This window comes from Oryza sativa, chromosome 12, assembly GCF_034140825.1.
Source record: "Oryza sativa Japonica Group chromosome 12, ASM3414082v1".
NCBI lineage: Eukaryota > Viridiplantae > Streptophyta > Magnoliopsida > Poales > Poaceae > Oryza > Oryza sativa.
The window spans coordinates 1,573,809-1,600,345 of NC_089046.1; the positions used below are offsets into that span (position 1 = coordinate 1,573,809).

The 26,537-nt window shown below is 39.9% G+C and overlaps 4 protein-coding genes, 1 long non-coding RNA gene, 1 other non-coding gene and 1 pseudogene across 8 annotated transcripts; 3 read left to right on the plus strand and 4 right to left on the minus strand.

Annotated features, from left to right (window-relative positions):
- Positions 1-931: 931 nt before the first annotated feature.
- LOC4351417 (uncharacterized) lies at positions 932-1,864 on the minus strand. Its single transcript, XM_015764377.3, has one exon. It carries the CDS (start codon positions 1,836-1,838, stop codon positions 1,317-1,319), a length of 522 nt encoding a protein of 173 aa, XP_015619863.1. The 5' UTR covers positions 1,839-1,864; the 3' UTR covers positions 932-1,316.
- A 3,646-nt stretch (positions 1,865-5,510) lies between these two features.
- On the plus strand, positions 5,511-10,920 carry LOC4351419 (CBL-interacting protein kinase 32-like). 2 transcript variants are annotated; one of them, XM_015764374.3, is made up of 15 exons: positions 5,511-5,735; positions 6,833-7,068; positions 7,330-7,392; positions 7,856-7,927; positions 8,050-8,157; positions 8,264-8,344; positions 8,481-8,534; positions 8,640-8,765; positions 8,848-8,937; positions 9,223-9,345; positions 9,451-9,558; positions 9,907-10,020; positions 10,150-10,206; positions 10,287-10,361; positions 10,535-10,920. In XM_015764374.3, the coding sequence occupies exons 2-15, from the start codon at positions 6,898-6,900 to the stop codon at positions 10,607-10,609; spliced, it is 1,317 nt and encodes a 438-aa protein (XP_015619860.1). In that variant the 5' UTR covers positions 5,511-5,735; positions 6,833-6,897; the 3' UTR covers positions 10,610-10,920. The 2 variants fall into 2 exon arrangements, with proteins under 2 accessions (XP_015619860.1, NP_001410240.1); NM_001423311.1 differs by having other exon boundaries at positions 6,828-7,068; positions 10,535-10,915.
- Positions 10,543-12,200, minus strand: LOC4351420 (calmodulin-like protein 3). 2 transcript variants are annotated; one of them, XM_015764376.3, is made up of 3 exons: positions 11,864-12,200; positions 11,426-11,781; positions 10,543-11,164 (listed from the first exon to the last, which is right to left on the minus strand). In XM_015764376.3, exons 1-3 carry the CDS (start codon positions 11,934-11,936, stop codon positions 11,111-11,113), a joined length of 483 nt encoding a protein of 160 aa, XP_015619862.1. In that variant the 5' UTR covers positions 11,937-12,200; the 3' UTR covers positions 10,543-11,110. The 2 variants fall into 2 exon arrangements, with proteins under 2 accessions (XP_015619862.1, NP_001410241.1); NM_001423312.1 differs by having other exon boundaries at positions 10,875-11,164; positions 11,412-11,781; positions 11,864-12,187.
- Positions 12,201-12,807: 607 nt separating this feature from the next.
- Positions 12,808-17,080, minus strand: LOC4351421 (protein HEAT STRESS TOLERANT DWD 1). The gene is made up of 13 exons (XM_015764372.3): positions 17,011-17,080; positions 16,840-16,884; positions 16,521-16,627; positions 16,340-16,418; positions 15,891-16,064; positions 15,672-15,770; positions 14,848-15,016; positions 14,592-14,695; positions 14,363-14,502; positions 14,206-14,278; positions 13,601-13,713; positions 13,361-13,478; positions 12,808-13,188 (listed from the first exon to the last, which is right to left on the minus strand). The coding sequence occupies exons 1-13, from the start codon at positions 17,053-17,055 to the stop codon at positions 13,057-13,059; spliced, it is 1,398 nt and encodes a 465-aa protein (XP_015619858.1). The 5' UTR covers positions 17,056-17,080; the 3' UTR covers positions 12,808-13,056.
- A 589-nt stretch (positions 17,081-17,669) lies between these two features.
- LOC107279781 (uncharacterized) lies at positions 17,670-18,839 on the plus strand. Its single transcript, XR_001542131.3, has 2 exons — positions 17,670-17,833; positions 18,481-18,839. It is a non-coding gene; the product is annotated as an uncharacterized lncRNA (long non-coding RNA).
- LOC4351422 (protein ZINC INDUCED FACILITATOR 1-like) lies at positions 18,569-23,022 on the minus strand (annotated as a pseudogene).
- A 1,604-nt stretch (positions 23,023-24,626) lies between these two features.
- On the plus strand, positions 24,627-24,765 carry LOC112937527 (small nucleolar RNA Z247). Its single transcript, XR_003240192.1, has one exon. It is a non-coding gene; the product is annotated as a small nucleolar RNA Z247 (small nucleolar RNA).
- The last annotated feature ends 1,772 nt before the right edge of the window (positions 24,766-26,537 follow it).

The window sequence follows — 26,537 nt, forward strand, 5'->3', positions numbered from 1 at the left end:
AAAATAAATAATAATATCATAATTTTTTTAAATAATTACAAACAGCGACTCAAAAGAGTAAGTACGACTTTTGCGGCATGATCTCTCTCTTTCCGGCCGGCCGGACAGATAGATTAATTAGAATAGATCAGCATGCGTATGCATGTACTTGCTGCAGGTCAATTTTCCGGTGTAGTACTGTAGAATGGATATCCGCATCTCTGTACTGCCCAGAAGGGAATTAAGCAAGACAGAGATCACCTAATAATAAGATATCCTAATATATATATTCTGTTTGTGCATGCAACTCGTGTGATTTTGAAAATTGATATACATGCATGTATGCTAATTTGTTTAGTAGGACGAAGACGTACTCGATTATGTTAAATGAATTTTTTTAGCAGAAGGCATTTCCATTAAAGAAATGTAGCTCGATTATGACATGATCAACGACTAATGGTGATTGGTTAGCTGGCTGAACCCCAGCCGATCGGCTTTATCCAGAGCAGCTAAACTAGCTAGGAGCGTCGACGGCCATGCAGACACAAAGCATCATTGTACTGTATAAAAAAAAATCTTCATCCATTTTATATTACAAGACATTTCGTTCATATTTATTTGAATTTAATCAAATTTGTAAAAAATAAAACACTAATACGAAAACTATTTTTCATGGCCGCCATTTTGGGTTTTCGCTGACGGAATTCCTAGCCGCCACGAAGCAAAGGCCAGTGAAAATCAAGATCTTCGCTAGCGGTTATCGACCGCCAGCAATAATTTATTTTTGCTGGCGGTCGTCTTAAGCTCGCCACAAGACGGTCGCCAGCGAAAATGTTTTTTCACTGGCGGGTTTCACTGTGCCAGCCGCTAGTGAAAATGCTGGCCAATTTTTTTTTAAAAAAAGCGACGGACGGAGCTCTATCCGCCTCCGTCAATGCTCCACCATTCAAAATTTTCACAGAAATTTAACCACGCATTCAAAAATCAACAGAAAATTACATCAACAATTTACATTAAAAAATTTCCATTCACCCAAGCATTCAAGCATCAGAAAAAAAATTTGAAGTCGTCGCGGCGCTGCCCCCGTCGGCGTCAGCGGCAGATCTGGCCTCCCAGGTCGTCGCGGCGGCGGATCCGGCCTCCCAGGTCGTCGGCGGCGGCGGATCCGGCCTCCCCGACATCGCGGCGACCGGATTCGGCCGTCCCCTAGCTAGCGGCAGCCCACGGCGGTGGTGGCGACGGCAGCTAGCGGCAGCGGAGGAGGGAGAGGGAGAAGGAGAGCCCACCGCCGGACCCGTCGCCCACCACCGCAGCCGGCCCCCGTCCCTTCCCCGCCGCTATCGTTGCCCTTTGCCGCAGCCAGCCGCCGCCCCTTCCCCGCCGCTGCTGTTGCCCCAGATCTGGCAAGAGGGCGCAGCCGGCCGCCGCTGGGGAGAGGTGGGAGGGAGAAGGGGAGCTTGCTGCCGGACTCGTCGCCCGCCACCGCAGCCGGTTGCCATCCCTTCCCCGCCGCTGCCGCCACCCCCATATCTGGCAAGAGGGCGCAGCCGGCCGCTGCTAGGGAGAGGTGGGAGGGAGAAGGAGAGCTCTTCGCCGGACTCATCGCCTGCCACCGTAGCCGGCCGACCCTTCCCCGCCGCTACCGTCGCCCTTTGCCGCAGCCAGCCGCCGCCCCTTCCCCGCCACTGCCGTCGCCCCCATATCTGGCGAGAGGGCGCAGCCGGCCGCAACCTTTCTCCGTTTGCCACAACCGGCCGCCGCTGGGGAGAGGTGGGAGGGAGAAGGCTAGGAGGGAGAAAGGAGGGAGTGGAGGAAGGAGGAAGGAGACGTGGGTGGTGGAGGAAGGAGGAAGGAGACATGGGTGGGTGGGGGAGCCGAGGAGACCGAGGAGACGTGGGTGGGTGGGTGATTTTTAATAGTGATGCGTTGGGCAGGCGGTGGATTTTTAGTAGCGCTGAAACATATTTTTTTGTAGCGGTGCTCTTCACGGTCCGCCACCTAAAATCGGATTTTCCGTGGCGGACACTTAAGAGGTCCGCAACGAAAAATAGAGTTTCTTTTATGGCGAACCTTTTAGCGTGGCCGCCAATGAAAATTGGTTTTCGCTAGCGGTCCGTAACTCCCCTCCCCTCGTTATATTTTTGCTGCTGGTTTTTGCGTATGGCCGCCAGCGAAAATTATATGGTAACGCCATGAAAAATCGTTTTTCTAGTAGTGATAATAATATTTTTAACACAAAACAAATATACTATATACTTCCTCTGTTTTATATTATAAAATTTTCTAGCATTATTCACATTCATATATATATGTTAATGAATCTAGATATATATATTAAGATTATATTGATGTAGGTAATGCTAGAAAATTTTATAATATGTAACTGATGGAGTATTTATTAAAGTGTTTTATAAATATGTGATATGAAACGGAAAGGGTGTATATATTAATTCGCTCAAGTCACATTCGTACCTTAGCGTACCGCCTACCGCTTACGTTTCCGCGCTGCTGGAAGATAGGGAGTGTATAGTCTTGGACAATAATTGAGAAACTAACCGAGAACAGATTAGTAGCTAAGCTAGGATTAGAATTGATTTGCAAATCCCTTTATTAATAAACTGGGGCCTCCGACCACAATAATGCAAATGACAGATGGCCGGCCACATAATCGGATCACACCTAGCTTTGCATGATTGGATCGTACCTACGTACGTACATCGGTCAAAGATCTGATCGATCCACCGATCGATGGATACCCTATCCCCCACCCTCAATCGAAATTCGTACGTACAAACTAGCTCGCGTCTCGCGACGTCGTGCATACCCTATCCAGATACGCATCGACTGATGTTGCAAATACTAAGCGCAAGGTCAATAAGAAGAAACTATAATCTTCGATATATGTCCATATCAGCTAAAATAAACTAGCTTATCATATAAATATCATGTTTTCTGTCTTTTAATGCACGTACGATACCGTTGATTTTTGACACAAGTTAACAATTCGTCTTATTTAAATTGTTTACGTAGTTATCGTTTATTGACTCTGGTGTTGGGCACAATTACAAAGGTGTGACGAAGACGGAGAGGTCCTAAAAGTTGCATGCCGCAAGCTTGAGTCGACGGTTATGCAGTTTTTTGCCAATTATGAGTGGAGATTCACAAATAGACTTCAATAATATATTCACCTTATTATTTATTGGTTCATTTTTATCTTTCCGTGATGTTTGCTTTCTTTTTTGAACTACACTCGATGTGGAGTGCTAGATTGTAATAATAGATTGTAGCTCTCTTAAGCAAAGACCGGGATGTTATATTTCATTATCTAAAAAAAAGTTTTGTTGTGAGTTATTTTATCACTGAAAGTATTTTGAGTATAATTTATATCATGCATTTTGCACAAAATTTTTGAATAAAATGAATAGTCAAACGTGTATAAAAATTAACACTATCATCTATTAAAAAACAAAATAGAGGAAGCACTAACTAGCGTCATCTAGCATCTCATCTCACTTGCACTTAGGCTTGTGGCCATTTCTTTAGGCTATGCCTAACACTCCAAGGTAGAGCATGGTTTCACCAATTCACATTGGTGCCGAGCTACTATGAGGGAGAGAGAGAGAGTAGAAAAAGAGTGTGGCTTGCAAAGGGGCTATGTAGCCTATAAGGACATGGTGATTTGAGAGAGAAAAGTAGTGGTCCCCAACCACTGCCATTGTTGCTCCATACACCACATCATCCGCTCGAATTAATATTGGCATTCAATGTGCGGTCATCGGCCCACAATGTCTGGATTTGCACTCATCAACGACGAAGTAGAACAAGGGTTGCTTCGATCTGTGCTAGCTCTATCCATCACAGAGGTCGATACTGTCGCCCGATCTGCTAAGGTTGAGCAAGTCACCGCCATCGAGCTTCTCTCGTCCCACCGAGCTCCCCTCCCAATCCGAGGATGAGAGGATGCTAGTGGTGATCAGTGGGAGGAGAGGACGATGCTAGCATGGGGGAGGACGGTGTACATGGCAATGGTTGGGTGCCGACGCATAGAGGAGAGAGAGAGTGAGTGATGCAGATAGAATAGGAGTGGGAGATAGATTTTATATACTTTTAAATTTTAGGAAGCCACAAAAAATTGGACTTTCACAAAGGTAAGAAAATGAGGACTAAATAAAAAACTATCAGAGGTAAAATAAAAAAAAATAGAAGTTACCTATAAGGCTACTTTGTATTGTGGAAAAAACCCAGACTTTAGCCTAGGTGACCTTTGGGATCACTCATTGAAGCTTTAGGTTGTATCGCTAATCGCAGCTTGTATGTTTTTCTTTTCGTTTGGAGCTCGTGTATTGCTGATGACTAAATAGGTAGCTGTGCTCCAACCAATTTTTTCCTATCTCCATCTCTACTGACGTTAACTTCGGCTTTTTCAAAATAGTCATTCATCATAGATGATTACAACCTCTAATAACATAATGCACATGTAGAAAAGATAAACAACTTTGTAAGTTCATTCTTTTATGATAAACTATCGATACCGGTCTTCTATAACTTCCTTAAATATGAAACATAGATTCTAACAATGCAACGTAGTTGATTCTCATGAGGATCCAATATTTTATTTTCAGGAGAAAGTCTCTCTAATCCCCACTGAGAGGATGTTTGGTTGATGCTTAAGCTTGCCATAACTAAGGTTAGATAAGTTATGACATGGGATAAGAAGTGTGGTTAAAAAAATAATTGACCACAAGTGTGATATGGCTAACTCTAAATATGTGAGTATGACATAAGGATTCCGTGGCTAACAAAGCGTGGCACAACATAGTTGGGATAATAAAAACTAGTGATTAATAAAGTATTCCCTCCGTCTAAAAAAATAAACCCTAAGTTTCTGTGTCCAACGTTTGACTGTCTGTCTTATATGAAATTTTTTTATAATTAGTATTTTCATTATTGTTAGATGATAAAACATGATTAATACTTTATGCATGACTTGTCTTTTTAATTTTTTTCATAATTTTTTCAAATAAGACGGACGGTCAAACGTTGGACACGGAAACCCATGGTTTATCTTTTTTTTTATAGAAGGATTATAGTATAAGAACATCTATAATGCAGTGTAAAAATAATCCATAAATACAATATTTTATTTAACCATCTAGTAAAATTGTGAAACTAGTTCGTAATTAAAATGTGGTACGGTAAAGTGAATCAACCAAACATCCCCTGACAGTGGTAGAATAAAAGTGATCGAGTACCGATCGAGATGAGGTCGAAAATGGCAGGCGTAGATCGAATCAAAAAGAAATTGAGGCGTGGTGAAACAACACGTGGAACTGGAACCTGCCATGTTTTGTCATGCGGCGCCCATCTCCGTCGGAATCATCACTCCACGCTGCAGTCTCTACCTACTTTTCTCTCTCTCCTTCCTGTGTGGCAGTGGGTCCCATTTCTGACAGCCGTTCCATTTCATGGGCCCCACTGTCTGTCAGCTTGGAGCTTTGTCCATGTGAAGCACCCCGGACCCGGGGTCATTCATTCCAACTCACTCTCGTCTCCTCTTCTTCTTCTTCAACCTCTCCTTTCATACATGCTGTTGCTGCCACCACTACTGCTCTTCCTCGCCTCTTCCTGATCTCAGCAGCCATTTCCCTTTCCTGGGATCTCCTCCTCTTCTACTACTCTTCTTCCATCGCCATAAGAGCAGCCGCAGATCGATCGAATTGCATTGCAGTCTTTTGCAGATTTCAGCTTAATTGCCGGTGAGTCGTTCTGATGCCTCTTCTCTTCTTGATTTCTCCAACCTACTAAATTGCTTTCATCCCCTCTCTAGCTATCTCTGCAACTTTCTTTGCATTGTGTGCGTTGTTTCCTTTTCAATCTCTGTAGATGTTGTTTGGTGCTGTGTGCTGAGAGAATAAGGTTGCTGAATTTAGCTTGTCGTTTCTGTATCCATTGGAGATTTTCTCGGCTTTCTTGAAATTTTCTGTCCCCGTTTACTCCTGTGGGTTCATCACTGCTAACTACAAGCTGCTGGGATGTGATTATTTCTACCCTACCAGTAATCCTATGGAAACTGCTTCCAGGGTTACTTTGGTGGAGTACTTCAGTTCCTGACGACTGAGAATATCTGAATATGTGTTCATTCTCGAACCTTCTTCGTCTTGCTGCTCCTCGATCCATACATAAAAAAAGTTCCTGCCTTTCCTGTTTGAGAGTTCTATCCGCTTAATGATCTTGATTTGTGTTATTTCAAAAAGAAATATTCTTGATTTGTACTGTTTCTGGAAATATGCCCTGCCCTCTTAACCTTTGATGAATATTCAATAGCTTCTTTGCAGCTTCCTCGTGTCTCATTGACTAAATATGCTGTCCAGATCCAAATGATGCTCTCTTTCCTTTTTCTACTGCAAATTGATCGGTCAAGTTTTCGGAAAAATAAATTAATGGATTCACATGATCTTCTAACTTACTACCAATTAATTTAATTGACTAGTCCACAAATCTTATGGTATCTTACACACTATAAAATCTTGGAGAACTGATTGCTCAACAGCTTTGCATGTGTGTCTCTGTAGCAGAAGATACTATTATATGTTTTCAAAGACTAAAATTTGACTAGTGCATATATCATTTTGGGGAAGAAATAAGATGAGAAATACAGCATGTACATGTCATTGTGCTCCTGTACCTACAAGTTTGTCAACAGGCTTCCGATCTTTTTCAGCTAATAATGAATAGGCTCCGGATGAAATTTGTTCACACAATCGCACATACACAAAACATCTTTATCATGTATCATCTATTCATCTTTTTCCATGTATCAACAGTAACTGAGCAAACGTTTTCCACAGGACAGTGAAGTGAAAGCATCTTCAAGGGCGTGGAAGCTCTCTGAGATTCCAAAGGGTCACAAGGCAGGGGATGAGTACAACCAAAGTGAAGAGACGTGTGGGAAAGTATGAGCTAGGAAGAACAATCGGAGAGGGCACATTCGCGAAGGTCAAGTTCGCGAGGGATACCGAGACCGGTGATCCAGTAGCCATCAAGATCCTAGATAAGGAGAAAGTTCTCAAGCATAAGATGGTCGAACAGGTCACTGTCAAACACCAGCTAACGACCAAGTTCTGAATCTGAATTATTGTAGCACCTTTAATTGTTTGGTGATATTTCACATCTGGAATATTATGATCCTGTCCTTCAGATTTCCCTTTATTTAAGTGACTGTCCTTCCGATTCTTTTTGCCTGTTAATTACTTTCATGGGACAAAAAACATGGCACTTTGTTCAGGGTTTAGTAGCTTTTGATGGAAGTAATACCTTTTGCTGATGGGTAACTCTGTTTTTGGAATGCAGATTAAAAGGGAAATTTCGACAATGAAGTTGATTAAGCACCCAAATGTTGTCCGTATATATGAGGTAATTAAAAATATTCTCTTCCTTTTGTGTTGGTATCTCAGTTAATCCTATATTTGTTCAGCAGAAAATAGCTAGGAAGAGAGAAAGGTTTTTAAAGCATGTCTAGGGTCCATGCCAGAACATCAAAGTATCTATAGGCCCCATCGTTTGGCTTTTTTCCTAATAAGCCAAAACGGCTTATTAGGAAATAAAAATGAATTTGTAGGTAAAACTTTTATATATGTGTTCTTGGTAACTTAAAAGCCAATGCTAAAAAACAAACTACGTTGAAAATATTTCAAAATCAATCTCAAAATTAAGTTTAAAAATTTAAATTTTGGCTTTTTCTTTGGCTGATTAGGCCATCCGATGGGAGCCATCATTAATCATAATTTTGTTTACAGAAATTCCAGATGCAATTAGTCAGAATCTTTTTATTAGGGGACACTGCTAATCGTCAAATCAATGTTCTCTCTGATTTCAGGTGATGGGAAGCAAGACAAAAATCTACATTGTTTTAGAATATGTTACCGGTGGTGAGCTCTTTGATACAATTGTAAGTGATTCTGCTATGTTGTCCATTTCCAATTTAAATAGTTATATCTTCTTTTCAAAACACATATAAAAATACATTTTTAATTTGTAATGACATTTACTTGAATTCCCTTTTGTATTTAGGTTAACCATGGTCGTATGAGGGAAGATGAGGCAAGAAGGTACTTCCAACAATTAATTAATGCTGTTGATTATTGTCATAGCAGGGGTGTGTACCACAGGGACTTAAAAGTGAGTTCATCTCCCTTTCCTCTGCTGCCTCTTTTGTCAACAAGAAATATATTTCAGAATCTAAGCTTCCTTCCAAAAGAAACAATCTAAATTACAATACTTGCAGCCAGAAAATTTACTACTAGATTCATATGGGAATCTGAAGGTCTCTGATTTTGGGCTGAGTGCACTTTCTCAGCAAATTAAGGTAAAGGTTTATTGCTTTATACTGTATCATCTAAGTATGTACCAACAGGCTACAAATATTACAGTTCAGAAATTATTAGATAATCGTTATATGTCTCTTCAATTAATATTTCTTTTTTCTTTGTGGCCTTGTTCAGGATGATGGTTTGCTGCACACAACCTGCGGGACACCAAATTATGTTGCACCGGAGGTAATGTCAGAAAGAGAAATTATAGAATTTTAACCTACCATACTTGGAACTATTTTTCATCAGAAGCCATTAATAATTCACACATTTCATCCACCTTTGTGATAGGTCCTTGAAGATCAAGGATATGATGGAGCAATGGCAGATTTGTGGTCATGTGGAGTTATCCTGTTCGTTCTGCTAGCAGGGTATTTGCCTTTTGAGGACTCTAATCTTATGACGTTGTATAAGAAAGTGAGAATTGTACCACTTTTAGATCATTTTTGTTGTATTAATATTTCATGCTTATTTGATTCTTCTCTGCACTTCCTGGCAGATATCAAATGCAGAGTTTACGTTTCCACCTTGGACGTCTTTTCCTGCCAAGAGGTTGTTAACAAGAATCCTTGATCCAAACCCAATGACGGTATGCTAGAACAACTGAATAACATAGTAGATAATTAGGTATAATGCATCACTGAAGGCACTGTAATGTGTCTTCTAATAACACAGTAGATCCTGTAATGCCTGTAGCATTCATCAACCAGATAATACTCAATTCTACAGGGGCTAGCACTCCTTTTAGAAAGCTCTTCTATGCTTAATAATAATCATTAAAACAGATAGTAATAACTAATAAAATAATATCATCTTTCTTCGTGACACAACATTGGATGATTTCTTAAGCTAACTACTTGAGCTACTGTTGTAGAGAGTAACAATTCCAGAAATATTAGAGGATGAGTGGTTCAAAAAGGGCTACAAACGCCCAGAGTTTGACGAAAAATATGACACAACATTGGATGATGTTTATGCTGTCTTCAATGACTCTGAAGTGAGTAAACTGCAATATGCACTTGAATTTCTGTTTCACATGACATGAAGATAAAAGCATGCCAGTTGCTAAATGGTTTGACCACTGTGATTTGACCTCCTCCAGGAGCACCATGTGACAGAAAAGAAAGAAGAACCAGAAGCTCTCAATGCATTTGAACTGATTTCAATGTCAGCAGGCCTCAATCTTGGGAATTTGTTTGATTCAGAGCAGGTACGTGATCTCCCTATTTAATCAATATTGACCAACAACCTTTTGAACCTATTCTCCCTGTATTATTTTTATGAACGAACCTGTAACTTAAAGTTAAGCGTCATTGTTTTTGGTTCAACTTATACCTCCCTAAATCAAGCTGGAAACATGTAAACTGGCTCACTGGCACTTTGTCAATTTACTCAATCATATGGTTGGAGAATGCTGCATGTCACAAGTCCCAGAATATATGTAGTAGTTCATTGGTCAGAATGTCTTTTGATTTTTGCACCTCATAATTCTGCCATAACTTTGTTATAGTTTTGCAACTTATTCTGCTGTACTTTAATTTTGTTCACACTATTTCAGGAATTCAAAAGAGAAACAAGGTTCACATCAAAATGTCCACCAAAAGAAATTGTCCGCAAGATTGAGGAAGCCGCAAAACCTCTAGGATTTGATGTTCAGAAGAAAAATTACAAGGTATGCTCCCCTTGCCTAACAACTATCTGCATGAATATCCGTTTTAAAGTAATGGGTTCTAGGGACAATTTATAGCAAATTCAAATATATATTTTCTACGTGCTGAATTTTTTTTTATTGATTGACCAGTTAAGGTTGGAAAAGGTAAAAGCAGGGAGAAAAGGAAATCTCAATGTTGCTACTGAGGTAATATGAAGAACTGCTATACTGCAATCTGGTTTGTGTAAGCTTCTTCAATCTAACATTTATTGTGCACTATTATTCAGATACTGCAGGTTGCACCCTCTCTTCATATGGTTGAAGTACGAAAAGCAAAAGGCGACACCCTCGAATTTCATAAGGTAGATCATGCCAATTAAAAGTTGATGCTCATGAATTATCATTGGAAAATTGAGTCAGTGCTTTGATGATTGGATCAACTACTCACAGAATTATGACTATGTTTTTTTTTTCTTTTGCAACATTTGGTTGAATGGCTTGTACTGAATCACTTCAAACTTGTAATGTGTTGCAGTTCTACAAGAACCTCTCCAGAACCTTAAAGGATGTTGTTTGGAAATCAGATGATCTTCAAAATCAACTTTCCTAGAGTAACTTGGGAGAGGAGGAATGGGTGAACTATTTTAGCATCCCATTCTTTTGAATCAGCATTCCCATTTCTAGAGGCTGGAAAAGCAGAAAGCATGTTCATTGCATCTGTAATTAGATGTGAGTGGCCCTGTAAACTATGTTTGGTCTCCACTAGTGTTGTAAATGCTGCTCTTATTTGTCAGAGAACCCTTGTGATAGCTCAAGTGAAGCTGATCACTCAATGGGTTTTGTGTGTCAAGTTTTGTATGTAAATCAGAATCTTGTGAGGAACAAGTATATTAATTGGCCAGCATTATTCATTTTCATTTACACTGTGTAGTTGTTTGATTTTCTTGTTTGCATAGCCCCAGAACAAGTGTAACCAGAAATTGAGGTGACAAAAAAAAAACTCTGAACTATACAATCCTCATCAGAACAGTTGCAAACCTGAAACCTACATCTTTTTCAGAGGATGGTACATGAGGAATTCGGGCCGCAGCAGCCGGATTTCTTGTGGGAGTTACTTGACCGATGGCCTCCACTTCCATGTCCCTCCATCATATTCTGCCTTCGCCTGCATATGATAGCACCAAAGTTGTTCAGATAAATATGATTATCTGATGACGAATGCACTACATTATGTACAGTTCAGCAGAAGCAACATTTGCAGATTAAATAGGAAGAAGAAATATAATGATAATCTAGAAAAGATTTGTAATTCCAGTGCTAGTAATAATCTACATGGAGAAAAGAAAAAGAAAAAGAAATCAAGAAAGCAGAAAAGAAATGAAATGGGAGGAAGGAAGAAGAGAGAGACTGACTTTGCCATCATGACCTTGAGGAACTCGTTGTAGTTGATCTGGCCGTCGCCGTCGGAGTCGGCCTCGTGGAGCATGTCGGCGAGCTCGTCGTCGGAGAGGGGGTCGCTGAGGTTGGCCATGACGTGGCGGAGCTCGTCGGGGGTGATGAAGCCGTTCTGGTCCTTGTCGAAGACGCGGAAGGCGTCGCGGATGTCGTCCTCGGCGCCGGTGTCGCGAAGCTTGCGGGCGAGGAGGCCCAGGAACTCCTCGAACTCGATGCTGCCGCTGCCGTCCGCGTCCACCTCCTCCACCATCTTCTTCAGCTCCGCCTCCGTCGGCGACTGCCCCAGCGACCCCATCACCGTCCCAAGCTCCTTGCTCGTGATCGTCCCTGCATTGCATTTTCTTCTGGATTCATTGATTGATCATCGTCCAAGAACACATGCAATTGATTGATTGATTGATTGGATTACCGTCTCCATCTTTGTCGAACAGGTTGAATGCCTCCCGGAACTCGGCGATCTGCTCCTTTGTCAGGTGGTCCATTAATTGCCTCCCCTCAAAGATTATTAGTAACACAAGAAGCAAATTCTCTGATTAATGACGATGGATTGATGGAGATGACGAGAGGATTAAGCTGCCGCTGATTGATTCCCCAACTTTCATTCTATCTAATATCTGCCTTGCTCTTGCTGTTGGCTATAAAAAGGAGGGCACTTGCTCGCGTATCGTATGCCAATATGGCATGGCTCACTTGCTCCAGGTTGAAGGCTTGCAGTGCAGTGATCGTGATCGATGGCTGCTGCTGCTGCTGCTATGCTCTTTTCTACTAGTTTCAGGGAGAATGATGACATTCTGATTCTGATTTTTTTTCACAAAACGAACCAACAGCATAAGCATCTTCGGAAAGGCAACATGGGCGGCTGCCAAATTTTCGGAAACGAATAAAGTTTGTCAAAGATATCAAATGGCCAACCAGAGCTTCACACACAACATATCCATCCTGATTCTAGTCAGCGAATTGCACGTTCTGATGCCATAACAGTAACAAATATTCAGATTACAGTGTCAGAAACTTTGCTGATTAATAGGAGTATCAGATAGTTGATTGTCAAGTGCCGAAAGTGGCGCATCGCATCCAAGCTATAATAGGAGAACATGATTACATTCTGCGAGCAATCGATAAAGGAACTTATAAAATAAACAACTTATATTGGCACCTTTGGTGTCATTAACACCACCAGGTACATGCCACTTGGTTTTCTAAGAACAAGATTTTACAGCAAGAATGATGCTTGGGCAACTTATTTTGCTGCAAGACCCAGATTTCTGGCCGATGGACCTAATATCCAACTTAATTATCAGGCAAAAATATACAAACGATCGAGGTGAATATTACCTAATGCAAACACAGAGATGCACAATTATTAATCTTATCTTGTAGAATATAACATGTCATTTCAGTTGATCGAGATACTTTTGATTATCCTCATTCGGGCGACATCAGTGCAAAACTGAGAACCTACCACTATGAATGACAACGAAACTAGGATACAAGCTATCAAAAACTGATACTTGTAGACATGCAGTATCATTACACTCATCCACTTCAAAAAAAAAAAAAACCCATGAAACCTTGATTCAGATAAACAACTACTGTAGAAATCTATGCGTCAGCTTCTCGAATGGTTGTATCGATGTTGCTGGGCATCAACATATTGAATCCATCAGCTGCCGTAGATATGATCATACTAGGTATCTGTGGATGCCAGTGCAATTCTTTCAAGTCTTTCTGGCCCTGCACATAAAACAATCAACATCACATTTATGATTTCACTCAGTAACAGTGTCTGTACTTTTGAAATACATCTCGAGGTCCACAAACATGTATTTTAATTACACAAGGAATGGTGAACACAATGATATGAAAATGAGAGGAAGTAAACATAAAACAAGTGTGGTAACAGTACCTGATGAACAAAGAGAAGTTGTGGGGGTAAATCTTCAGGGGCATCAGCCTGTTCTCTCATCCTTGCCCTGAACTCTGCCTCCTCTTCAGCATCTTTTTCCAATGAAAGATCCCAAATTCTGTACACAAACAATTCAGGATTGAAAAATGCAAGTCAGAAAATAGTAAAGAAAGCATTCTTTTTGGGGCATTTCAGCACACTTTAAACATAAGGTATAAAACTTGGAGTGAGGAGACTTACGTCAGTTGATGGTCAGCTGATGATACAGCTAGTGTTGACGGTTCATGTGGGCTCCATTCCACAGATGTAATCGGGTGCTTGTGGTATTCAAAATGGGCGACCAAGGAGTCATCCTAGAAGTAGAAAATAAAACAAAAGATATGATTTTGATGTGAATACCGTCGTTCAACAGCAAGATGAGACTATATGAACAGAAGAAATTATTATAGTTGTAAAAGGTGTTCAAATAACAAAGAATTAACATTATCGTTTAACTATCTAGCTGCACTGATTTTTGCACAAGAGCGTGTATTCTACAGGAGTCTGCATATTAAATATAGACATCAGAAGCAACAAATTATCTACCATAGCGTCTCTGGCTTGACAAATCTAGTAGCAAGAAAATGCAAAATATCATTCATCCATGAAATGGTTCAATCATCTTGTATCAATATTACTATCAAAAGACCCAATACCCCACATTTTCCTTCCAAAATATTAAATGCATAGACAGAAATCCAAACTGAAAATAAACCATAAAAACAGCAATGGAGGGAATATGCCATTTCAGTGTGCTATTTGCAACTGACAAGCACAGAACAGTGTGGCTTAACAATATGAAGTACCTTGATTAATCTAAGATCACGAATTGAGAAACTTCCATCATCGCATCCTGAAGCTATCATACAGCTAGCGAGCCTGGTAATGGTAGTCCGTATATTCATGAAATATTAGAAGAATTTTTTATGAAGATAATCGAATTTTCAAGTGAACATATCATACCGGTTCCATGAGATGACATTCACGTCAGCATTGTGAGCCCTAACAGAAATACAAGGTTTCTTCCCTGTCCGTATATCCCAGATAGATATTGTTCTGTCGGCTGAACAAGAGGCAAATATGTCGGCTTCTGTGGGACTCCACTGCAAAAATATAGTCAAGATGTTTGAGATAATCAAACGTTCAGTGCTCTAGAGAGCACCAAGAAGTATATATGCTTTCAGTGGCATGCCTGCAAATCTTCAACACTTGCAGTGTGTCCTACAAATGGATTTGTATCGACATTCCAACTGTTTGAAGTTGGCTCCCAGAGGTGGATGCATTTATTGCAATCACCTGCATAGGCAAATCATTAAATTGATATACTCAATGCCCATGTACGAAATGAAAGCATATGGATGTTCTATTAACACAGGACAGGCCACGGTTTTCTAAGCAAAACAGCATAGGACGTGACAAACAAATATAGCATGGACAAGATCACACACCAGAAACAAGTCTTCCAGTAACAAGCGGACTCCAATCAATTGCATAGCCTTCATCTTTATGGCCACCAAATATTTTCACAGGTACGTGATTATGGATTCTGTCGTCTTCGTTGTGTGCAACTGCTCCAGACTCTGCTAATGAATTAAGGAAGGAGCTGAAGTCCCACACCTACAAATGCAGCAACATAACAGACAGTTTGATTATGCACAAAGTAGCAGGTATGGTAGATTCTATTCCTGGGCATGTTTTCAGGGTGCAATATAATAGATAACAATATGTCATGTTCATCGAAAACAGGACATGGTACCAATGTACAGATTGAGTGGAACCACCACTAAACAACAGGGCTTTCATCCCTCGACTACCTCACAAGTCCACTCTAAACGTTGATACAATTTACTTTCAGTGCCTCGGCTATCAAAAATCAAAACCTGTACAGAATAATCATAATATCTTATACCTAGTTTTGTCTAACATGGCATGCTAATATCCGCTAACTTGATTCAGGGGTGTTCAGTGGTTATGTACAGAAGGTAGCAGCAGTGCAGTGGATGGGTGACTAGGAGGACGAACAATCCTTTTTTGGTCATCATTACATGAGCCCAGTGCCAAGCTGACTGCAAAGCTAGATCCTACTCAAAACCAGATAGATTGAACGCAGGGGTTTTTCTGATTTTGTATGACAATGGGAGCATGCCAATTAATGGTATCCGTATTAAGTTTAAGGGGAGTTCAGACCTCGCAAAGAACTCAGGGACCAAAAATAGACTTGTTTGATCAAAAAGAGTAAAAAAAAGGAGTATTGCAAGACAAAGTAAAATACCTGAACATGACCTGTGTCTCCCCATGTTGCACATATATGTGGTTCCTGATTCATAGAGCGAATACGATTTACACACCCCGCATGAGCCACCTTTTTTAACTGTACATGCATACAGACACAAAGCATGTTAGAGTAATGTAACAAATGAGCAAACTGGGATGCAAAACAAGTAAAATTCATAGCTAAATTCACAGCTGTGCACTTGGAGAAAGAACTTACATGTAAAATGGGCATTGTGTCTTCATTAGCTGCTTCATCTTCTTCATCACTACTACTTTCACTATCCATATCACTGTCGCCATCAATTGCTGATGCTGGTATAGGTTCCCGCTTCTTCCCATTTATGTTGCAAATCTTGAAAATGCCTATATAATTCCATGAAGCCCTCTCAGCCTGAAAACACAGGCACCACTCATAATTACACAAACTATGTTGACAAAAGATTGATTCCATCAATTCAGGAGCAGGCAAAACCACTGATTGAAAAGGAATGTTACTAGGAAAAAAAAAAGTCAAATGCACCCATGAATCATGACAGAGCACAGTTGACATGGAAACGAACTGGAATCCTAATTTTGTTGTTGACAGAATTCATTAATCAAAATAGGAAAATATATGTATATTCATCATGTAAATTTTGAAGGAAAGCATTATAGAGAGAATGCAACCTGAGTTCCAGCAACGCCATATAATGTATGTGGGAATTCCGATCGCACGAGTCCAAGTTGATCCCGCACAACATCGAAACTGCAACAGATAACAAATCGATGAGGATAAATAACCCATACAATGATGCGCATATTGGCCTCGGATAAGGAGCGCGCAATGGCTGCCATGGTGAACTTTTACCTCAAGCACGGCCAGCCAATGTTAAACCCTCTGAGATAATTGTAAGCCTGAGGATCGAACTGGAGCTCCTCCCCTTCTTCCAGTGTATCCACACCAGGTTGCCATACCTGAAAAGAAATACCAATCGGGTCAGTGTTTCATTCGAAGAGCAGTGACAGGAGCAATTTGCCTTAGCTTAGGAAATTAAAACTATAGGAGAAAAAAAAAACTAATCACACATCGAACCTTTTCCTCTCACTGCAACTACCAAAAAAAATAAAAGAAAAGAAAAATATGTGTGCATCTGCTTGTAATAATTGGCATGTATTTGCCCTCTCACCTTGGCTGGGCAAGAAGGCACCCTAGACGATGAAGCTTCGGCTTTCTTCAATCCACCCACCGATAAAGATTGAAGAAAGAGTAGAGGCAGAGTTAGGCTCGAATTAAACCATGATGAAAATAAAATAAAATAAAATAAAATATCGCGAGACAGTCAGCACCAATCGCTCACCTTGCTCGATGCCTTCTTCTTCTTGACTTTGATCTTGCGACCCATCGGAGGAAGAGAAGAGGGGCAGCTCGGGGAGAAGGAGAGAGGAGAAGAGAAGAGAGGGCGGAGGTTGGAACTTGGAAGTGGCGGCGCGCACGGGCAGGGGGGCGAGCCCTAATAGGCGCTAGCTTAGCTGGGCCAAGGCCGAATACTTGGATAAAGAGTGGCCCACTGGGCCGTCATGAGTAGTAACATGGTGCTAGCTAGATTCTCCAGCCCAAACAAAATGGGCCGTCTTAATCCGCTCCCAATTGACACCTTGAATTGAATTTATTTTGTCAGGATTGCATTTAGGAAATAGCTCTAGGTACTTACACTTAACAATGGGTGAAAACATTGAGGCCATATCATGGATGACGTGGATGCAAATCTTCTAAGATCGATACCATATAGATGCATATTTAACGAGATTCAACGCATATATCTTCAAGATATGCTATCTTTCACGCAAAAACAAATACTGCCGAATTTAATATTGTTGATAAATATATCATCAAGATAGCCATATCATATAGTAGTATTAAATGCTACACCAAAAAAGGAATCCAACATGAGTATTAATTCCTATTTAAAAATGTTTAATAAATTTAGTATCTATGTAAGAGAATTCCTCTGTGCTATAAAGCCTAGATGTACAAGGTACACTTTTACATCTACAAAGACAAGTTTGTATACAAAGAAGGCGAGAATATGAAGACAATCTTGAGCTACTTCGTTTTCTTTTTAGTCATACTACAAATTTCCCATCGTTTGGTAGCTGGTCAGAATTATGAATTTCAATCAGGTATTTTATATTCTTGTTTAGCAACAAAATTAGCATGTTAACATGTTGAGTCTAAATAGAATAGACAAAATGATATTCCCTCCGTCCCAAAATATAACAACTTTTAGCATTAAGAATTTATCCCAAAATATAACAACTTCTTCACCAACATTTCCTTCCCAACCAATTATAACATCTATCTTTAATTTTACCTACTTCTTATATTCTGGGATGGAGGGAGTAAGTATTTCTTATCTAACTCCACTTGGTATCTTCTTATATGATTTATTCGAGTGAACGGATACAAGTATTTTTCTTATTGCATGCATTTTGTCTAACCAAGTAAACTCTTGGTATATGTAACTCTATATCTAATTGGTGTGGTAAGTAGTAACCTCCCTCACTTAAACTCATGATTTCACAAAATATCTCGTATTTTTTTTAATAAAGGTGGTACCATTAAATTGAATTTGTATTTGAAATTTGTTCACACAATCATAGCTGCTTGTTACAAACTTACAAGAAATGATCACTTTCAAATATACTTAAATGTCTCCATGCCTTACAAAATTTGACAAATCAAAATTGAGAGGTATGTGTTAAAGAAACATTTAGGAACTATTTCTAATTTTAACATTGAGATATTTGATTTTTCTTAACTTTAACAGGGATAAATCATGGATTTGTGAACTCAAGAAAGAATCTTTACAAGCATGCTATACCAAGAACTTTGACGGAACTCGGTGAATTAGCATCAAGAGAAGATTCCACTACTGCGGACAACAATGTTGATCTGACCCCAAAGCATCAAAGCTTGACCGCAAGCAAAACGGGGACAATCCATTTTAGGGCAAAGAATATCATTTGATCCCCTGCAACATCAATGGAATATATCTGATATTAGTACCTTCAAGGATGCAGTACATTTATTATACTTGCACTATAAAATGCATAGTTATCAACAGAAGTTGGTTTCTAACTTGTAAATCAATTATATACCTGGGAAGAAGGCTGCATTTTGGCGTTCTTGGGCCCAAGAGAACCTATACAATTCATAAATAAAACAAGCATAACACACTTGCATGAAAATTCTATACCAATTTTAGTACAGAATAAATGTAAAATTATTCCTTTACTTGTGAATTTGATAGTCCACAAACTTTTCTAGTTCAACTCTGTTGTTGGACTTAGTAGTTATTATGTCTCTAATATGATAAGATTGGTATTTTTTTCATGATATTTTCATGCTAAAACCTTTTGCCTTTAAGAAAAATTGTGTACGTTATAGTACTCACAGAGCTCCTGCTCCTGCTGGAGCAATTGCCTTGAAGAATGACATTGCTGTCATAGATATGCCATTTGCAGCACCTCTTTGACTTTGTGACTATTGTTTGGAATGAACTGAATTAGATAACATTGTTAATATTGAGAAAATAATTGGTAGGTGGACTTGATACTTACAACAGCATTATTTTGGAGTAGGGAAGTGCCCGTTATGATAGTTATTTGATTTGACAACGTTGTAATGTTAATAAGAATGATAATTGACATAAAACTAGAAATGACTATTTATTTTCCGTGATCAATTCTATAATAGCTTCTACATGACAATTTTTTAAAAGGATTATTATGCATGAAATTGATGCACATCATAAGTCATGTATAGATATATAACTAAATATTACATCACCTATAAAGATAAATCAAACGTAATCATTTTAAATATAAGAATCAAACTTATGTAATATACACATGTTATAAGGGTCAATTGAATTGCAGAGTATATATGAGCACCCTCCTAGTCAAGATATAATTAGTTGACTAGTCCTTATATGCACAATAAGATGAGTGATCAAACAATTGCGAATTTTAGAAGAAAAAATATATTCTTTGTCTTGTAATATAAAATGAAAATTATTTTCATAGTGTATATTATGCTATTATGTCTTATATGATAAGTACATCATATCTAATTTTTCCTTGAATCATGTTGTTTGGAATGTGACAAACAATATTTGAAACTTACTGATAAAACACCCTTTAAAATGGTTCCAAGGTAAAGAGCTATTCCAAGTCTAAGCCCTGACAAGTGTGTCATAAAGGGATAAGCAGCAAGAATTGGTATGGATAAAGCCTGTAATATACACACAAAATTTGTATAAGATATTTGGCTTGGCTAAGAAACATGTATATGTGTTTTGAGCATATGGTTTAAATACTCACTGATGCAATACGAGATGAATTGATGGATCCAAGAAATTTATGGACCGATCTATAGATGAAAAGCTGATACACAAGTAGACCAGCACCTAAAATGGCGCATATATAGGATTAATATTTTTGGGGTTTGCATAATTATACTACTCAATAAATTTTGGTAAAATAAGAAATACAGGAGTTAGGACTTATGCCTTTCAATACAACAACCGTAACAATCATATACACTAGTTGAGATGAGCATTACACATTCCTTCTAGTACCATATTCCCTTATTGGTAAATTGTTTCGTATTTACTTCGTACATTAATTCCAAAAGAGAAAACATTATAGAATTCTGAAAATTTTAGAGAATCTCATCTTGATATTGTGGAGTGTTGACTAGATGTCGAGGAAGAAATATATACATGTAGTATAACAATATATCTAGTGTGCGAACATCTGTATATACCGACTTTGAATGAATAGTTACCCCCAAATGAATAAAGTGCTACATACGATTTATGAGAGGTGGAAATGATGGTCATAATAAGTTGCTCCACAACAGTTAATGGAGTACCTGCAACTGCAAGAACTTGACCAACTTCTTTAGACGAAAAACTTAATCCACCATATCTTTTGTCACTTACAGCCCATAAGGAAAATATCTAGTATACATATAAAAAATCAATTAGTCCTTTATATATATGAAAAACATATTTCTTTTATATATTAACCAATCTGCATATTCTAATGAATAGGGATACAGTTAAAATCATTACCTCACTATATGCTGTATCATGAAGGGTGAAAACACAGTATGCAATAATAGAGGATATCAATGGCCAGTTCTTGTAGAGGCTCTTCTGTTTATGTGAATCTTCTTCAAGTGTACTTCTTGAGTTGTCAATCATTTCAATTTCACCTTCAGTATTTTTATGCTTATGAAGTGTCTCCTGGTAATTAAGATTGTCAATTTGATTAATATTGTTCCTTGCGGTCATGTCTTAATAATTATAATATCACTTAAAAGCTTCAAGTACACAAGTCACAGTTTTTGGGCAGTAGTCATGCAACAATTGAGTACAAGAATAAATACAAATTAGTTTGTTCATCACTAATCATATTCTCTTTTAGACATAATGGAAACCAAGAAAATAAATTTTAAATCAGTGGAAGTGTTTCATGTTCTTAAAAATTGTATCATATGCTTATTTAAAACCTCCAAGTTGTCAACTATTGAATTTACACTCCATATGTTCATGCTTCAAATATAACTATGTGACCAATTGACATATATCATTCCTATTCATGGTTGGGTAAAGTTATGCATAGCATTGAAAGAGTTAACAGAGCTATATGGGAGCTAGCCTAAGAGGTGAGAAACTTGATAGTGATTTTAAGTAGAGTCTTGTAAAACACATAAAAGTAGTATATACATGGAGTATCACTCACCGGTAGCCATATGCAGCTTATAAGAACAACAAGAGCAATGAGTGAGATACAAATGCATGGCAAGAAGTATGGGAACCTATAAAAAATACACATATACTTTTTTAATAAATGATAAAACTATTTATGAAATATATCTTGAGACAAACCATTTGTGTATACCTCCCAAATATTGACTTCTCAGAAAATACATTTGGATATTGCTTAGCAGGCTGAGAGAAATGAGAGACAAAGTAAGTTATAATACTGTTGTAATATTCTGTGAAAAAAATGGTTACAATTTATAACAAAACAACTACCTGTGCAAAGTAGCCTCCAATGGCTGGACCCACAACAAGCCCTATGCCCCAACCAGTGCTTACCTATATATAAGTATTGAAGTGCATTAGAGATACAATTATCTGAATTTTGTACTTGTGATGAGATGAGTATAAATTTATTTACTATTGATAATCCTAGAGCCTGATGTTCAGGTCGACAAACTTCAATGGAATAAGCCTGCAATAAATCAAACAATAAGCATACATATATATTTGTTCACATGAATGACAGAATAAATTCATTTGATTTATGATTATGCTTTGTAGCATACCTTTATTGGGGCCAGCATGCCATTTAGAGCACCAAGAAGGAATCTTGTGGCAATTGCCATCCAATACTTTACACTTAATCCGAACAGAGTGTTGAATATGACCCTTAAAAACAGAGGATCATATATTGAGCTTTTCAAATTTTTCATGTAAAAGTGAACATTTTGAGACAATAAATACTCACACTGATAAAATAGAAAATTCAATGATAGGTTTCCTCCCTATACGATCTGCAACTACACCCCAAAAGAGTGAGGCAAACATCTACCGATCATATATGATGCACCTACAAAACATAAATATTGTCACATTCTACTTCTGCATGAGCATATAATTTTTATGAAATAGGAAAGAGAAGGAACTTTGGAATTTAAAGTGGGCTACGCTGATTGAAAATCATAACTTTCATGATTCTTACCAAGAAATCCAGCGTATAATCCAATATCTTGTTCCTTTTTTGCCACATGTAGGTCTTCTATCTAGTGTGAAGATAAAATAATTGTAGGATTATAAAATATGACTTAGTGAAACATGGCATGCGTTTTTGCTCCTATAGAGAAGATATATGACATGGATTAGATCCCATTGAGATTAACGTAGTACCATGAGGTAGAGGAATGGGAACAACGAGGATATTGGTAAAGCTGAAAAGGAAAACAATACAACCAATCATCAGAAAATAAGATTATCAACATATGGATTGCAAGCTAGTTGTATCATCAAAACAAGTATACCATGCATGTATGGGCTCATAGTAAAAATTTCAAGACATCATAACCGTAGTTAGTTCATTAGTTAATTAAGAAGAACATACAAGAGGCAATGGTGGTGATCCCAACAAAGAAGAACTCCTTGTAGGGGATGCCTTGGCTGCTCTCCAGCTTCCGTTCCATGGCGCAGCCGGGGCAGCCATCATAGAACACCGCCCTCATCACCGGCGATGATGGCGGCGCCTCCTCACTCATTGACTATTTGCAGTAGCTAGCTGACCTGAAAAGTCAAGCAGATTAGTTGTGATAGTCAGGTTAAGTATACAGCTATGCACTACACTCAGAGCACACAATAAAGTTCAGATACCGATTGAAACTAAAACGACAGTGGTCAACTCGATCGATGTTCAGAGACCGGATGGGTAGGCAAGACACACATCCAGTGATATTATATAGCCATGGATCCATGAAGTTGCTTCTTTGTGCATCCATGCTGGTTGCTAGCTAGTCAGCACCATAGCAGCATGCATCAAGCTTGCCGGCCGCTTCAGTATGTGCGCGTGTGAGATATTTTAGGCACCTCATGCCACATGAGGCTGATATATGTTTCTCTTTTTGCAATCGGCGAATAATGAAGCCATGATTATTGATGAGTTAAATTCTAGCTAGATGGCAATGTACGTACATACATAATGACAACAAGCCAAGTATTCATAGTGATCAATTAAAGCCGTGAAATTAATTAACTCATCTTCTAGCACATTCAGTGATTCAGGTTTTCGTTGCATAAATCATAATCTGTCATTGTTCATCGGCGCTACAGCGGCAGAGACAGAGGGATTCAGGTAGCATGCATGCGCAAGAGCAAATGAGCAATCATGAAGGGGTTAATTAATGAAATTAAGAAACGAGAGGATCCTATCATTATCATATATTCGGGGAGAAGAAAATAATATGTAAGCGCTGATGCACGCATATATGCGACGGCTGTCTGTATTACTTGAAGTCAAATCAGAAGCTACGCATGCATCTGACCTCTCTCTGCATCGATCGATCAATACTAGGACTACACGCATGGCCATGACAGTTGCTAGCTGCACCAAGCTGTGCCTGCCTACCTGCTGATTGTTAAGATAAGAGTTGTTATCTCATGTATATTCATCTGTAGTTTGTTAAGATAGATAGATAAGGTTGGTTTGTTGTAAACTCACAGGATAAACTTCTGTGATTCAATCTCTTGTAACAGCCACGGTAGAGGCTCTTTCTACCTATATAAATACATGCGAACCCGAGACAAAGGTATCGCTTCTCCCATTCATTTTACATGGTATCAGAGCCGTCTCCCTCCACCAAACTCATCTCAATTTGATCTAGATTAGATGGCGTCATCTTCCACTGCTGCGGCACCTGCTATCCTAGGGCAGGTGGTCACCGAGAAGCTGACGAAGACAAACTTCGTCCTCTGGAAAGCTCAAGTCCTTGCGGCGTTGAGGGGAGCCCAACTGGCGGGCTTCCTAGACAACTCCATCAAGCCTCCTTCCAAGATGGTGGTGCTGCAGGACAAGGACGGCAACACTGGTGAAAAGGTTGTCAATGCGGCGTACACCCAATGGGTGGCGCAGGAGCAACAAGTGCTGAGTTATCTCCTGATGTCTCTGTCACGGGAGGTACTCACGCAGGTGGCGACGCTCACCCCGAGCATCGGAGGTCTGGTCTGCCATCGAGGGGATCTATGCCTCTCAGTCGCGCGCGCGTGTGATCAACACTCGTCTGGCGCTGTCAACAACCAAGAAAGGAAATCTCAGCATATCTGACTATGTCGGTAAGATGAAATCGCTTGCAGATGAAATGTCTTCTGCAGGAAAGCCTATGGATGACGAGGAGCTGGTAACCTACATCCTCGCCGGGCTGGACTTCGACTACAACTCGGTGGTCTCATCTGTGGCAAACCGGGCTGAACCAATCTCTGTCAGCGAGCTTCATGCTCAATTGACAGGGTTTGAGTCGCGCATGGAGCTGCTTCAAGGGGCTGCCCAGTCCTCTGCAAACTCTGCGTCACGAGGAGGGCGCGGCGGAGGCGGAGGCGGAGGAGGACATGGCGGTCCCAACAGCGGAAATCGCGGCCGTGGCGGTTTTGGCCGCGGCGGAGGCGGCCGTGGCGATGGCAAGCTGAAGCCCATCTGCCAGCTTTGCGGCAAGATCGGGCACACTGTGGTGAAGTGCTGGAAGAGGTTTGACACCTCGTACTCCGGTGAAGAGAAGAGCGTGGCTGCGGCAACAAACTCCTACGGCGTCGACACCAACTGGTACATCGACACGGGCGCCACCGACCACATCACAGGAGAGCTAGAGAAGCTGACGGTGCGGGACAAATACACCGGTGGAGATCAAGTCCACACGGCAAGCGGCACAGGTATGGGAATTGATCATGTTGGGCGCACTGTTATTCGTACCCCTGTTCGTGATGTTGTTTTGCGAAATGTTTTACATGTTCCTGATGCCCAAAAGAGTCTTGTTTCTGCACATCATCTTACTAAAGATAACCATGCATTCATGGAAGTTCATCCTTTCTTCTTCTTGCTCAAGGATTAGGAAACGAAGAAGCTTCTCCTTCGAGGTCGGTGTAGACGCGGCCTGTACCCGTTGCCAACTGCTGCTTCCTTTGAGTCTTCCAATAAACAAGCTCATGTCGCCGTCATCAAGCCGTCCATGACAAGGTGGCATAGCCGCTTGGGTCACCCGTCGTTTTCTATTGTTGATCGAGTCGTCAGCCAAAATAATCTCCCTGTTGTTAGGGATTCCAATGTAGGGTCTGTATGTGATGCGTGTCAGCAGGGCAAAAGTCACCAATTACCCTACCCCAAGTCTTTCAGTTTGTCTTTAGCTCCTTTGGACCTTATTTTTTCAGATGTATGGGGTCCTGCCCCCTCTTCAGTTGGCAATAAATCTTATTATGTTAGTTTTATTGATGACTATAGCAAGTTCACTTGGATTTATTTGTTGAAACATAAATTCGAAGTTTTTGAGAAATTTAAAGATTTTCAAAACATGGCTGAACGACTCCTTGATCGCAAAATCAAATCGGTTCAAACCGATTGGGGTGGCGAGTACCAACGTCTAAATTCCTTTTTTCAGCGCATTGGTATCTCTCACCATGTCTCCTGCCCTCATGCCCATCAGCAGAATGGCTCTGCTGAACGCAAGCACCGCCACATCGTTGAGGTTGGTCTCTCTCTGCTGGCTCATGCATCAATGCCGCTTAAATTTTGGGATGAAGCTTTTCTCACCGCCACATATCTCATCAATCGTACTCCCATGAAAATCATCCATTATGATACACCTGCATATTTGTTTGAGGAACAACCGGATTATAATGCTCTTCGCACTTTTGGTTGCGCGTGTTGGCCTAACCTTCGCCCTTACAACACCCATAAATTGGCCTTCCGCTCCAAACAATGTGTCTTTCTCGGTTACAGTCCTTTGCATAAAGGTTTTAAGTGTCTCGAAGTGAATTCTGGCCGGGTGTATATCTCACGGGATGTCGTGTTTGATGAAAATATATTCCCTTTCGCTCAGCTTCGTCCTAATGCCGGGGCTCGCCTGCGGGCTGAAGTCTTGTTGTTGCCTTCACATCTTGTCCATTCGTTCGGGGGTACTGAACTGTGCAACCAACCTCTGATTAATATCCCTAACCATACTGACGAGACTGCTGAGCTGCATGCAGGAATTTCTGCAGGAGAAAATGGTGCAAATCCTGGTGAAAACGCTGGTGCTGAT